At 46.0% G+C, this 14,021-nt stretch overlaps 1 protein-coding gene across 2 annotated transcripts in view; it reads right to left on the reverse strand.

Annotated features, from left to right (window-relative positions):
• Positions 1-7,540: 7,540 nt before the first annotated feature.
• frem1a (Fras1 related extracellular matrix 1a) overlaps positions 7,541-14,021 on the reverse strand; it is a 452,495-nt gene continuing 446,014 nt past the window's right edge. For both annotated transcript variants that reach the window (XM_038804357.1, XM_038804358.1), the window contains 4 exons: positions 11,606-11,735; positions 9,479-9,551; positions 8,130-8,279; positions 7,541-8,027 (listed from right to left, as the gene is read on the reverse strand). In XM_038804357.1, the coding sequence (XP_038660285.1) occupies positions 7,765-8,027; positions 8,130-8,279; positions 9,479-9,551; positions 11,606-11,735 (616 nt within the window). In that variant the 3' untranslated portion in view covers positions 7,541-7,764. The remainder of the gene's footprint in view (positions 8,028-8,129; positions 8,280-9,478; positions 9,552-11,605; positions 11,736-14,021) is intronic.

Below are 14,021 nucleotides of genomic sequence, written 5' to 3' on the forward strand. Positions count from 1 at the left end.
GCACCACCCCTACCCAACCCCACCACCCCTACCCCCCCCCCCCACCACCCTTACCCCCCTCCCCCACCAACCCTACCCCCTCCCCACCCACCCTACCCCCCTCCCCACCACCCCTACCCCCCTCACCACCACCCCTACCCCCCTCACCACCACCCCTAACCCCCTCACCACCACCCCTAGCCCCCTCACCACCACCCCTACCCCCGTCCCCACCACCCCTACCCCCCTCACCACCACCCCTACCCCCCTCACCACCACCCCTACCCCCCTCACCACCACCCCTACCCCCCTCCAACGCCGCCCCCCCATCTCTCTCAACGCCGACCCCCCCTCTCTCTCAACGGCGGTACCCCCCCTTCTCTCAACGCCGCAACCCCCCCTCTCTCTCAACACCGCAACCCCCCCCCTCAACGCCGCAACCCCCCTTCAACGCCGCAACCCCCCCTCAACGCCGCAACCCCCCTCAACGCCGCAACCCCCCTCAACGCCGCAACACCCCCCTCAACGCCGCAACACCCCCTCAATGCCGCAACCCCCCCCTCAACGCCGCAACCCCCCCTCAATTGGGCAACCCCCCCCTCAACGCCGCAACCCCCCCAAACGCCGCAACTCCCCCCTCAACGCCGCAACCCCCCCCCCCCCCCTCAACGCCGCAACCCCCCCCCCCCAAACGCCGGGACACTCTCTCTCCCCCCCTCCCCCCCCAAACGCCGGGACACTTTCTCTCTCCCCCCCACCCCCCCAAACGCCCCCACACAAATGCCGGGACTCTCTCCTCCCCCCCCCCCCCCCGCACTCGCCCTAGGTCACTTGAAATCCCGCCGGCACCAGCTGTTCTCAGAGGCTGCCGGCGGGATTTGCACAACGCCGGTTTTTGACCCTGCGTGGCGTCGGAGAATTTCGCCCACTGTCTGTGCCAGCTCTTTGAAAGAGGTATTCAGTGAGTTCCACCCCTTTGATAATTCCCCATAGTTCTTCAAATTTATTTTCCATTTCACGTATTTATCAAATTCCCTTTTGAAAGTTACTATTGAATCAGTTTTCACCTGACTTTCAGGCAGTGCATTTTAAATCATAACTTGCTGTGCAAAAAAAAAAAAAAATCTCCTCATCTCGTCTTTGGCTTTTCCTCCCCAAAGACCAAGCTTTATCTTTAGTATATTGACAGGCTGTTCAATGATTCATTTTGAATCCGTTGGCAGAGTCTACTTGGGATTTTGGGATCTTGATAGACACTGATCTGACTGGATCAAACCACAATTTGGGTGTAAAAACATTTAAAAACTGTGCAAGACCAAAAATCTAAATGGTGGCTTGCAGGCATTTCCTGAATCACTAGATCGTAGAAACATAAAATGATTCAGCTTAGAAACAAGCCATTCACCCTGTCAAGTCTGCACTGGCCTTTCGGTAGGGTTATCCAATTAGTCCCACTCCCCTGTTCTTTTCCCATATCCTTGCACATATTCGCAATTATTTATTCAATGTGACAGAACAGCAGCAGAGAAGGAAATAAAAGGAAGCAAATCCTGCACTTTTCCCATATCCTTGCGCATATTCCCAAGTATTTACTCAATGACCAAAAAGAAAATGTTGGAAAATCTCAGCAGGTCTGGAAGCATCTGTAAGGAGAGAAAAGAGCTAACATTTTGAGTCCAGATGACCCTTTGTCAAAGCCAAAGACAGAGAAAGTGGGAAATATTTATACTGTGGAGTGAGAATGAAAGATGAGTCATAGCCACAGAAACCTCCTCTATATCGGAGACACCAAATGCAGACTGGGTGATCGCTTTGCTGAACACCTTTGGTCTGTGCGCATTCAGGACCCTGACCTTCCTGATGCTTGCCATTTTAACACAAGACCCTGCTCCCATGCCCACATGGCTGTCCTTGGCCTGCTACAATGTTCCAATGAAGCTCAACGCAAACTGGAGGAACAACATCTCATCTTCCAGTCAGGCACACTGCACCCTTCCTGTCTAAACATTGAATTCAACAACTTCAGATGATTAGCTCTACCCCACCTCGAACCATTTGGATTTTGGATTCTCTTAGTGTTGTCCAAGGTATTTACACCTTTCATATCTTTTGTCCTCTCTGTGGACTGCCATTAGCACTCTTTCCCCTTGGTTTCTGTGGCCATTAGCACCAAGTTTCCCTGGGTTTCTGTGGCTATGACTCATCTTTCATTCTCACTCCACAGTATCAATATTTCCCACTTTGTCTGTTAGCTTTGACAAAGAGTCATCGGACTCGAAATATTAGCTCTTTTCTCTCCCTAAAGATGCTGCCAGATTTGCTGAGGTTTTCCAGCATTGTCCCTCCCCTTGGATTTGGATTTTCTTTATCGTCATGTACAGAGGTACAGTGAAAAGTATTTTTCTGCGAGCAGCTCAACAGATCATTAAGTACATGAAAAGAAAAGGAAATAAAAGAAAATACATAATAGGGCAACACAAGATATGCAATGTAACTATATAACACTGGCATCGTATGAAGCATACAGGGGTTTATTGTTAATGAGGTCAATCCATAAGAGGGCCGTTTAGGAGACTGGTAACAGCAGGGAAGAAGCTGTTTTTAAGTCTGTCTGTGCGTGTTCTCAGACTTTTGTATCTCCTGCCTATTGGAAGAAGTTGGAAGCATGAGTAAACCGGGTGGGAGGGGTCTTTGATTATGCTGCCCGCTTTCCCCAGGCAGCGGGAGGTGTAGATCTGAGTCAATGGATGGGAGGCAGGTTTGTGTGATGGACTGGGCTGTGTTCACGACTCTCTGAAGTTTTTTGCGGTCTTGGGCCGCGCAGTTGCCATACCAGGCTGTGATGCAGCCAGATAGGATGCTTTCTATACTGCATCTGTAAAAGTTGGTAAGGGTTAATGTGGACATATCGAATTTCCTTAGTTTCCTGAGGGAGTATAGGTGCTGTTGTGCTTTCTTGGTAGTAGCGGCGACGTGGGTGGACCAGGTCAGATTTTTGGAGACGTGCACCCCTCGGAATTTGAAACTGCTAACCATCTCTACCTCGGCCCCATTGATGCTGATAGGGGTGTGTAAAGTACTTTACTTTCTGAAGTCAATGATCAGCTCTTTAGTTTTACTGGCATTGAGGGACAGATTGTTGTCGCTGCACCAATCCACTAGGTTCTCTATCTCCCTCCTGTATTCTGAGTCGTCGTTATTCAAGATCCGGCTCACTATGGTCATAACGGCAGCAAATTTGTAGATGGAGTTGGGGCCAAATTTTGCCACGCAGCCATGTGTGTACAGGGACTAAGTAGGGGCTAAGTATGCAGCCTTGCGGGGCGCTGGTATTGTGGGCTATTGTGGAGGAGGTGTTGTTGTTTATTCTAACTGATTGTGGTCCCTGAGTTAGAAAGTCAAGGATCCAGTTGCAGAGTGAGGAGTCAAGTCCGAGGTTTTGGAGCTTTGATGTGAGCTTGGCTGGGATTATGGTGTTGAAGGCGGAGCTGTAGTCAATAAATAGGAGTCTGATGTAGGAGTCCTTGTTGTCGAGATGCTCTGGGGATGAGTGTCGGGCCAGGGAGATGGCGTCTGCTGTGGACCGGTTGCGGCGGTATGCGAATTGCAGTGGATCAAGGCGTTCTAGGAGTATGGAGGTGATGCGTTTCATGACCAACCTCTCAAAGCACTTTATTATGATTGAAGTCAGGGCCACCAGCGGGAGTCATTTAGGCATGTTGCCTGGTTCTTCTTTGGCACCGGTATGATGGTGGTCTTCTTGAAGCAGGTGGGAACCTTGGAGCGGAGTAGGGACAGGTTAAAGATGTCTGTGGGATGTAGACCACTGTGATGATGGCTGAAGTGAACTCATGTGGAAGATAGTATGGGCAGCACTTCACAGTCAGGTATTCCAGGTCCGGGGCGCCGTAGGTCGCCACATCCAAGTACCAGGAGGAGTTGATGAGGAAGCAAACCCCTCCACCCTTTGCTTTGCCGATGATGTGGTGCGGTCCGCCTGATGAATTGAGAAGCCTTCAGGTTGTATGGCACATACAGAGGCGGGGGTGAGCCATGTCTCTGTGAAACAGAGCACACAGCAGTCTCTTACTTTCCTCTGAGAGGTAAGTCTAGTGTTAAGTTAATCCAGCTTGTTTTCAATCACTTGGACGTTTGCCAGGAGTATGCTGGGGAGAGGAGTCTTAAATCTGCGTTGTTTAAGTCTCAACTGCAGAACGCCGGATTTCCCTCGCTTCCTCAGTTGGCGGCTGCGGCTGGATGATCTCGGGATTCGATGGGACAAGTCTGACTTTGTAGAAGGTAGGTGGTTGTGTCTGGCGGGGCCGGGGTGCTGGTTACGTTTCTGGGGTCGCGTGTGGCAGTGTTCCGTCGCTGGTTGAGGTAGTGGTGTGTGTGGGGGGGGGGGGGGGGGCATGTTTGGTCCAATTTAATTTTAATTGGTTTTTACCATTTCTTTCTCTCTTGTCTTTCTTTATTTATATTTAACCCCCCCCCCCCCATCTTATCCACCTTTCCTTTTCCTTTCACCCCTTTGCTTCCCCCTTCCCCTCCTCCCCACATCTATATGTGTCACAGTTTACCCTCTGATGTTAGTTTCTCTGCAGTTTGGCCTTTCACACCGTTTGTTCTCTCTCGGAGTCTGCCATTAGCACTCTTTCCCCTTGGTTTCTGTGGCTATTAGCACACCGTTTCCCTGGGTTTCTGTGGCTATGACTCATCTTTCATTCTCACTCCACAGTATAAATATTTCCCACTTTCACTGTCTTTAGCTTTGACAAAGTCATCTGGACTTGAAATGTTAGCTCCTTTCTCTCCCTGCAGACGCTGCCAGACCTGCTGAGATTTCCCAGCATTTTCTTTTTGATTTCAGATTCCAGCATCCGCAGTAATTTGCTTTTATTTATTCAATGAAGCAGAACAGCAGCAGAGAAGGAAATAAAAGGAAGCAAATCCTGCAATTTCCCCATATCCCTGTACATGTTCTCAAGTACTTATTCAATCACCATCAATGAGGCAGAGCAGCAGCAGAGAAAGAAATAAAAGAACGCGTATTACGCACCATCTCATGGACACCATATTCCATCTGCTCAAAGGCCTGTGGGTCAAGACATGCAGGCACATGGCAGAAACTCACGGCCCTGAGCAAATGGCACCTGTGAATCGCAGGATAGATGACAATTTATCCTTTTTCAAATTTGTCATTGAATCTGTTTTCACTACTCTTTCAGGTATAATACCTTGTTGTATAAAAAAATGTCTCCTCGTGTTCCCAACGTTTTGTTTTGCCAATCACCTTAAATTTATGTCTTCTAATTACTGTGCCTTCTGCCATTGGAAACTGCTTCTCCTTATTTACTCTATCAAAGCCATGCATGATTTTAGACGTATGTGATCTCCTCTTAAAACTCTGCTCTGAAGAGAGCTTTCTCAGCCTGTCCATATAACTGTAATCCCTGCCACCAATCTGGTAAATCTCTTCTGCACTCAGTCTATGGCCTTGATATTCTCTCTCAGGTGTGGTGCCCAGAATTGAACACATTACTCCAGTTGAGGCCGAATCAGTACCTTACAAAAATCTGGAATAACTTACTTCCTTTTACACTTTGTTCTATCAGTAAATGCAAGCTCTTTAACATGCTCAATAGCATGCTCTTTAACAGCCTTCTCACTTTGTCCTGCCACATTCAAAGATTTGTGTTTATGTATCTATAGAATCCCGATAGTGCAGAAGGAATCCATTCAGCCCATCGAGTCTGCACCGGCCCTCTGAAAAGCATCCTACCTCGGCCCAATCCCCCACCCTATCCCTGTAATCCCACCTAGCCTATACATTTTTGGACTGTGGGAGGAAACCAGAGCACCTGGATGAAACCCACGCACATACGGGCAGAACGTGCAAACGCCACATAGTCACCCAAGGCTGGAATTGAACCTGGGTTCCTGGCGCTATGAGGCATAAGTGCTAACCACTGTGCAGCCCTGCCAGGTCTCTCTGTTCCTGCACCTTCATTAAAATAGTACCATTTATTTCATATTGCCTTTACTCATTCATTCTACCAAAATGTATCATGTCCTCTGTACTGATGAACTGCGGGAACTCACCAAGGCTCCTTCGGCAGCACCTTCCAAACCCACAAACACTAACACCTAGAAGGACACGAGCAACGGACACATGGGAATACCACCATCTGGAAGTTCCCCTCCAAGTTACTCACCATTCTAACTTGGAAATATCTCATAATTCCTTCATTATCGCTAGTCTAAGATCCGGAACCCCCCTCCCAATATGGATATACCTGCACCACATAGTTCAAGGAGGTATCTCACCACCACCTTGTTAAGGGCAATTAGGGATAAGCAATGAAAGCTGACCTACCCATTGAACCCCACATCCTTTGAATGAATTAAAATAAACCTCTGCCAACAAACCAGAGAGTGTCATTGATAGCGCCCTGTGACCTTTCCCATTACTCAGACGGAGCCCAATTCTTGAAGCCGGAGATTACAGGAGCAAAGAATTGTATTTAATATGTCAGCAGCTATTCTAGGCAGGAACAATCGGGAAAGTACTTGCCACACAAAGGATTGTTACCCTTATCCCATGCATAGGCATAACTTTTTACATAATCATTTCTCCACTGTTGGCTGATGACTGCCTTTCTGCACATTAAAATTTTGAAGAAGCACATTGGCAGTTACAAATTTACAAAAATTAATTTCTGCCTGCAGAAATAAACTGGACTGACACTGAATTTGTATTGATTGTGATTGCCATATAATTACCATTGTACTGTGGAGCAGATGGTGCAGAAATCATTAAATGAGAGATTATGTGAATGGAGTTTAATTTTTTAACGTTAATACTTTATGAAGGATGGGGGATGTATTCAGCAGAAAGTACTTGACATCTGTCAAGCTGTGACTCAATTTGAAACATTACTCTCACCTCAGTGCCATAAAGTTCGCAATCCAAGGCTTGAGAACAAAAATCAAGGCTGATACTCCAGTGCATTACTGAGAGCACACTGCACTGTCAGAGGTGCTGCACTGTCAGTAGTGCCGCAATGTCAGAGGTGCTGCACTGTCAGAGAGCAGCACTGTCAGATGATGTGTGAAATCAAAGCCCCATCTGTCTGCTTTGGAGGTTGTGAAAGATCCCATGGAACTATTTCAAAGTAGGGGCATTATTATTGGTGTCTTTGTCAATCAATATCATGAAAAAAGGTTATCTGGTTGTTATCACATTGCTGATTATAGGAGGTTTCTGTTTGAAATTATTCTGCAGCATCTCCTACATTTCAAATATTACATAATTGGTTGTAAGGCACTGTGATCATACATAAATTTACAGCTTTGTTGGGGACATCAAAACCCAATCTTATTTTACTTTCAGGCAAAATTCTTGTGTGAATTTCCCAAGAGGTGGAACAATAACGTGTGCCAATTTTTACAGGGTTTCCAATCCCAGTTATAGAACTCCATTGCCAGCCCAATTAGAATCAGTGAACACACCACAGACTAGCAATTGAACACAGGTCCTTCCTGGGCTGTCCTGAACCCTAGTGAGAATTTCTCCTCTATTCTAAAAGGAGCACAATCACTTCTGAAAATAAATCTGAAAAATGTATCCCCACTATTTTAATACACAAGGGGACACTGGCGAAATTCTCTGGTTGTCGTGATTCACTTTTCCCACCGGCACCCCACCTAGAATCCCACTGCCAGCGAACGGTGTATAGCCGGGAAACACGCGGCTGGGGTGGAGGAGAATCCAGCTGACTGTAATTAATCACTTCCTACCATTTTTCTATTTCCAGTCACCCTTAGTTTCTTCTTGGGAAGAGGTTTCAGATGGAACTCCTGCAGCACATCCACTTGGGGTTGTTTCACCTTTTCATGCAAGTTAATGACTGGCATTTCTCCCAGCTGGCGAGGGCCACTTTTGAGATTTGGGAGGGCAGTGGAACCTGAAGGCAGTTTCACTCTTAGAACTTTGACCGGTGCATTCTCTTCAGTCCTCTCATTGGAGACTTTAAGGCTGCAGCGATCTGTGATACAAGAGAAAGTGTAGAAAGATAATAAATGTTGGTAATATACTTGGAGAATTAGACTTCATGTCACGTGATAAGGATTTCTCATTTGTGCTTTACCTCCTCTTGCATCAATGATTTTGATCAATGTTTTTGTCTTCGCACCAAGGACTGCATTCACTGGCGATGCAAGTAATACCTCAAATATTTCCTCATTTTCTTCCAATCCATCATTATTAATGACTATATTCCAATTCTTTACTGATACACCTGCAAAAAAAAAAAGAAAAATAGGAGAAGAATAACATCAGTGTTGCAACTATTTTATTCTGAAATAAGCTCTGAAATAAGTTGCTGCTAATGAGCAGTTTAAAAAAATTCTTACAATTTAGATTTTAAATGTAGTGGATGGTGTTGAAGAGGAGGGCCAATTTTTCAAATACATGTTGCATAGACAGAATCTCGTCTGCTGAAAGCATGTATCAACAGATCTGACTATGAGAAAGGTTGGGCAGGGATTTCAATGTATGGAAAATATCGGATACATGCCTGTGATTTAGCAACACACACTTCTGGTGAACAAACTTCAACACGAGCAGCACACAATCATAAAATTGCCCTATCTTGTACAAACAAAGCTGAGCTATTCATGCCAGCAATGCTGTATCAGTAAAACTTCCTTGCCAGAAAGACTACTAATTGGTTGGTAAATCAACTCCAGATCCTTTGATTTTGCAGCATCTCCTCGTGGCATCTTTTCTTGCTCCAAACTACACCTTCACATACTTCTTTGTTTGCCTCAACTGAGGTCAATTAATTCTGCTCCCAATACAATATCTAATGGTGCAGTTCCCACTGGCAAACTACCTCCTTCTTAATTAGCCACCAGTTTTCACAAATCCCAAAGGACAATGCTTTCTCCCATTTAATACACACGTGTTACAAGATATATCCCTCTGAACAGCTGTACACCATCTGGTGTCTTCCAGTGATTGGAAAGTGCTGCAGCAATAATATCAAACAGAAGGTTCTAGCAATTACTCCTGATCAGGGACAAATTACTATGGTATTTAATGTGTGTATCCTTGAGCACAATCAATTCCATTTTTTTTAGAACAGTACAGCACAGAACAGGCCCTTCGGCCCTCGATGTTGTGCCGAGCAACTATCGCCCTACTCAAACCCACGTATCCACCCTATACCCGTAACCCAACAACCCCCCCCCCTTAACCTTACTTTTTAGGACACTATGGGCAATTTATTTAGCATGGCCAATCCACCTAACCCACACATGTTTGGACTGTGGGAGGAAACCGGAGCACCCGGAGGAAACCTACGCACTCACGGGGAGGACGTGCAGACTCCGCACAGACAGTGACCCAGTCGGGAATCGAACCTGGGAGCTGTGAAGCATTTATGCTAACCACCATGCTACCGTGCATTCTTCATCTTTAATAATTATTGCCCACCTGGATCAAACTGGATAAGGTTGGCAGAACTGTGAGTAAAATCCCTTCCAACAGAAGCTGAAATGCTATTGACCTAAACAAAAGTGAAGATAGACAGAATAAGAAGCAAAAGGAAAATGTGCCAACAAATATAGAACTTTAATAAGCAGTGACTCCATGTAGAATAATAATAATCTTTATTGTCACAAGTAGGCTTACATTAACACTGCGATGAATTTACGGTGAAAAGCCCCTACTCGCCATACTCAGACACCTGTTCGGGTCCAATTCACCTAACACACATGTCTTTTGTGACTTATGGGAGGAAACCGGAGCGCCCAGAGGAAATGCACGCAGATTCAGGGTAAACGTGCAGACTCCGCACAGACAGTAACCAAACCAGGAATTGAACCTGGGTCGCTGGTGCTGTGAAGCCACAGTGCTAACCACTGTGCTGCCCAATGGAGGTCAGCATGATCAGATCAGGAAAGTGATGGGAATCAGGAAGCAGTTTTATGGTGGAAAATCAATCTGAAGGGTAACAACAATCATGAAGGTGAATATATATATAGGTCCTGGAATCCTGGAGATTTAGCTTTTGACTGAACATTCCAGACTATTTCTGACGTATAAATCAGATATCAGCGCCCCATTATTGACTGACGGTGGGGAAGGTGCACAGGAACGTGGTAGAATCCTAACCTGGCAAGGACATTTTAATTATTTTCTTCTGGTTTCACAGCAGCAGCCAAATTGAGAGTGTCAGGAGGTCACAGCCGAGTAGCCTTCAGCTCAGTCCTCCTCAATTAGTGGGGTCGGGTAGGAGGTGCTGGAAGAGAGTAGAAATTAGAATTTGGGGTGAGGGGTGGCCAGTGATTGTTGGAGAGAAGACATTCGAGATCGGTATTTTGGGTGAAGAATGGTCAGTGATTATGTGAGGGAGCAAAAATTGGGCCTGGGGAGGAGGTCGCCGTTCATGGAAGCGAGAAAGCTAAAGGTCAGGACTGTAATTTTCTTTTATTTGTTCAGGGAATGTGAGGGTTTCTGGAACCATTTATAGCCCATGGCTAATTGCCCTTGAGAAGGTAGTGGTGAGCTGCCTTCTTGAACTGCTGCAGTCCACTTGTCCAGGCAAACCCACAGTGCTACTGGGGAGAAAGTTCCAGGATTCTGACCCAGTAATCGTGAAGGAATGGTGATATATCAGGTGGTGGTTTTCCCTTATGCCTGGTCATGAAAGGTGCTGTTGAAACAGCCTTGCTGAGTTGCTGCAGTACATCTAGCAGATGGTGCACACTACTGTCACCGTGTGCCAGTGGTGCAGAGAATGAAGCTCCTTCATTCATGGTGGGTGCAGTACAGTATTGATCAAGAAGACTGCTTTGCTCTGGATGGTGCTCACTTCTTGAGTGATGGACTTTCTGCGTAAGTGGGGTGTATTCCATCACAATGCTGACTTGTGCCTTATACATGGTGCATGGGCCTTCGGAAGTCAAGAGTAGAGAATTTCCAGCCTTCTGGACAGTAGGAGCTCTTATCTGGCTGGTCCAGTTAATTTCTGGTCAATGGTAGCCCCCAGAATGTTGATGGTGGCCGATTCAAAAATGGTAATGCCATTGAATATCAAAGAGAGATTGTTGTTGGACATGGTCATTTGTGAGGCATGAATGCTATTTCTCACTCACCAACCCCAGCTTGGATGTTAGCTAGGTCTTGAAGCTTGGAGGCATGGAGTGCTTATTTATCTGAACAGTTGCACATGGGACTGAACTCTGCAGTTCAAAGCAACAACCATCTTCCTGTGCTGGTTCATAAGTCAACTCTGATTGTTTGAGGTGTTGCCATGGAGAATGCACCAGGGAGCCATTCTCCTTCACACTATTGTTTAATTAAAAAAAGTTGCCATGCCTGGACATGTTTCTTTTGTCTGCAGAGCACAGGTTCCTATGTATGATTAATAGTCACTTCTAGCTGCAATCAAATTAGTTTACCACATTGCAAGTCTGACTGATAATCTTAAATTAAGTCTAACTAACTGTTAATACAATTTTTGCACACTCAAGACAGTTGAGCAAGTGCTGTCCAGAGTAGAATCATAACTAATATTAGACATTATATTCTGTGTTTGATGCAGTGAGAAAGGCTTACCTTTATGCCAATGAAGGAAGAATCCATTGAATATCCAGTCCTCAGGACTTTCACAGAGAACAAACCTACATCTTCACAGACCTGGTACTCTGATTCCACCATTTCTATACGAGACCATTTGAGATCAAGTCTGTAAAATTAGAATATCTCCTTCAATAATAATTCAAATTTTACAAATTTATAGCAGATAGAAAAAGTCAAAATATAATTCCTCAAAATTAAATGTAACTACATAATTGAGGATCTTAAAAAAAAGTTATAATATGTGAGTGTCGCTGGCAAGGCCAGATTTATTTACTGTCCATCCCTAATTGCCCTTGAGAGGTACCTTGAGGCACCACCCATTTCAGCAAAGTTAAATATTCTGAGTTGAATACAGAGCATATAAACAAAGCAAATCTTTATAAAATTGCATTGATAGCGCTCACCATTTCAAGAACATCTCCGTTAGAAGAGAGTCAAATGTAAGCATGGCGCACAACAAATAGCTAATACTGCAAGTGGATTGAGTCAAACTCTGGGACCCATTGACAAACTAGTGAGACAGTTCTAACACAACAAGTAACAAGTGGTTTGTTCACTGGCAGTTCCCTTGTCTGTTAACAGTGATGTTTCGCTGAAAAATACAATGGGCGTGATTCAACCGGAAAAAACTTTTGGGTGCGTTTAGAGGGTGTTCCTTTTTTTAAAAATAATATTTTATCAAGGTATTTGACATCAACATGGTAAAATAAACATTTTGCCTCCTCAGCCCAATCTTCACCCACCTCAACAATGCAACAACAATCCGCCCCCCTGCCCCCCTTGGAATACTGCATCTGCTGACATTTTAATTTTCCCCGAGAAATTCGATGAACGGCTGCCACCTCCGGGAGAACCCTAACATTGACCCTCTTCAGGCAAACTTTATTTTCTCGAGACTGAGAAACCCAGCCATGTCACTGACCCAGATCTCTACACTCGGGGGCTTTGAGTCCCTCCACATTAATAAGATCCGTCCCCGGGCTACCAGGGAGGCAAAGGCCAAGACATCTTTCTCCCCCTGAACTCCCGGATCTTCCAACACTCCAAAGATTGCTACCTCCAGAATCGGCACGGTGTTTTTAGCACCGTGGACATTCCTTAGCAAAATCCTGCAAAAACCCGGACATGCCCAAAACATGTGGACATGATTTGCTGGGCTTCCCGCGCACCTCGCACACCTGTCCTCAACCCCGAAGAACTTACTCATCCTAGCCGCTGTCATGTGTACCCAGTGGACTACCTTAAATTGTATCAGGCGAAGCCTGGCACGTGATGAGGAGATATTAACCCTGCTTAGGGCATCTGCCCGTAGATAGAGGGTGTTTCTTGACGGCTACAGCGACGAGAAACACACTGCTATTTGATGGTGCTTTGCAATTTTTTTGGACCTCGGCAAAGAACTCCCCGTTGAGGCCGCACTTGCATCATTCCCTGCACCGACAAGCTCTGATGCAGGCAAACTGGCACTGTGGCACTACCAGACTGGCACCCTCGAAGTGCTCCTGCATGCCTGGCAGTGCCTAGGTGGCATTACCAAGATGCCAGGCTAGCTAGGATACCAACCTGCCCAGAGTCTGACCGCCTGGGGGTCTCCAATGGCCTTGGAGTCCTCCCTCAGGTGCTGTTATGTGGACCAGTAAACAGCACCTGGTCAAGGCCTCGCTGGGGAGGCCATTAGTTCTCGTGCCCTCGGAGGATAAGGCGGTGCCATTTTAAAATCAGCCATTATATGCTGATCTGGATAATACCAACGAGGATGAGATCATGATGTCTCACAAGGTGCGGTTGAATCTCGCAATACGTCTCAAGTGTCATGAATCTCGCGAGAGGCCTCTCGTGAGATTTAATGCCTCGTCGCATCACTAAGTATGATGTGTCTGGTAAATCCTGCCTTCCATGCTTACAAAGGCACCGTCTAGAGTGATGTTGGCATCAAATGCTGCCTATTGGTACAGGAAGGGTTGAAAAATTCTCACCGAAAGGCATGTTTGTGCAAGGAGCCAAAGTGAGGGTCATTAATGTCACATGTCATGTGACAGTACCTTTAAAAAATGGGTGTTTATAAATGGGTGTGTATATAAATATCTGTAGTGAGAGTACCTTTAATAAAGTGTAGAGAGTACCTTTAAGGGCAGCATGGTAGCATTGTGAATAGCACAATTGCTTCACAGCTCCAGGGTCCCAGGTTCGATTCCAGCTTGGGTCACTGTCTGTGTGGAGTCTGCACATCCTCCCCGTGTCTGCGTGGGTTTCCTCCGGGTGCTCCGGTTTCCTCCCACAGTCCAAAGATGTGCAGGTTCGGTAGACTGGCCATGATAAATTGTCCTTAGTGTCCAAAATTGCCCTTAGTGTTGGGTGGGGTTACTGGGTTATGGGGATAGGGTGGAGGTGT

This window comes from Scyliorhinus canicula, chromosome 8 (assembly GCF_902713615.1).
Source record: "Scyliorhinus canicula chromosome 8, sScyCan1.1, whole genome shotgun sequence".
Taxonomy (NCBI): domain Eukaryota; kingdom Metazoa; phylum Chordata; class Chondrichthyes; order Carcharhiniformes; family Scyliorhinidae; genus Scyliorhinus; species Scyliorhinus canicula.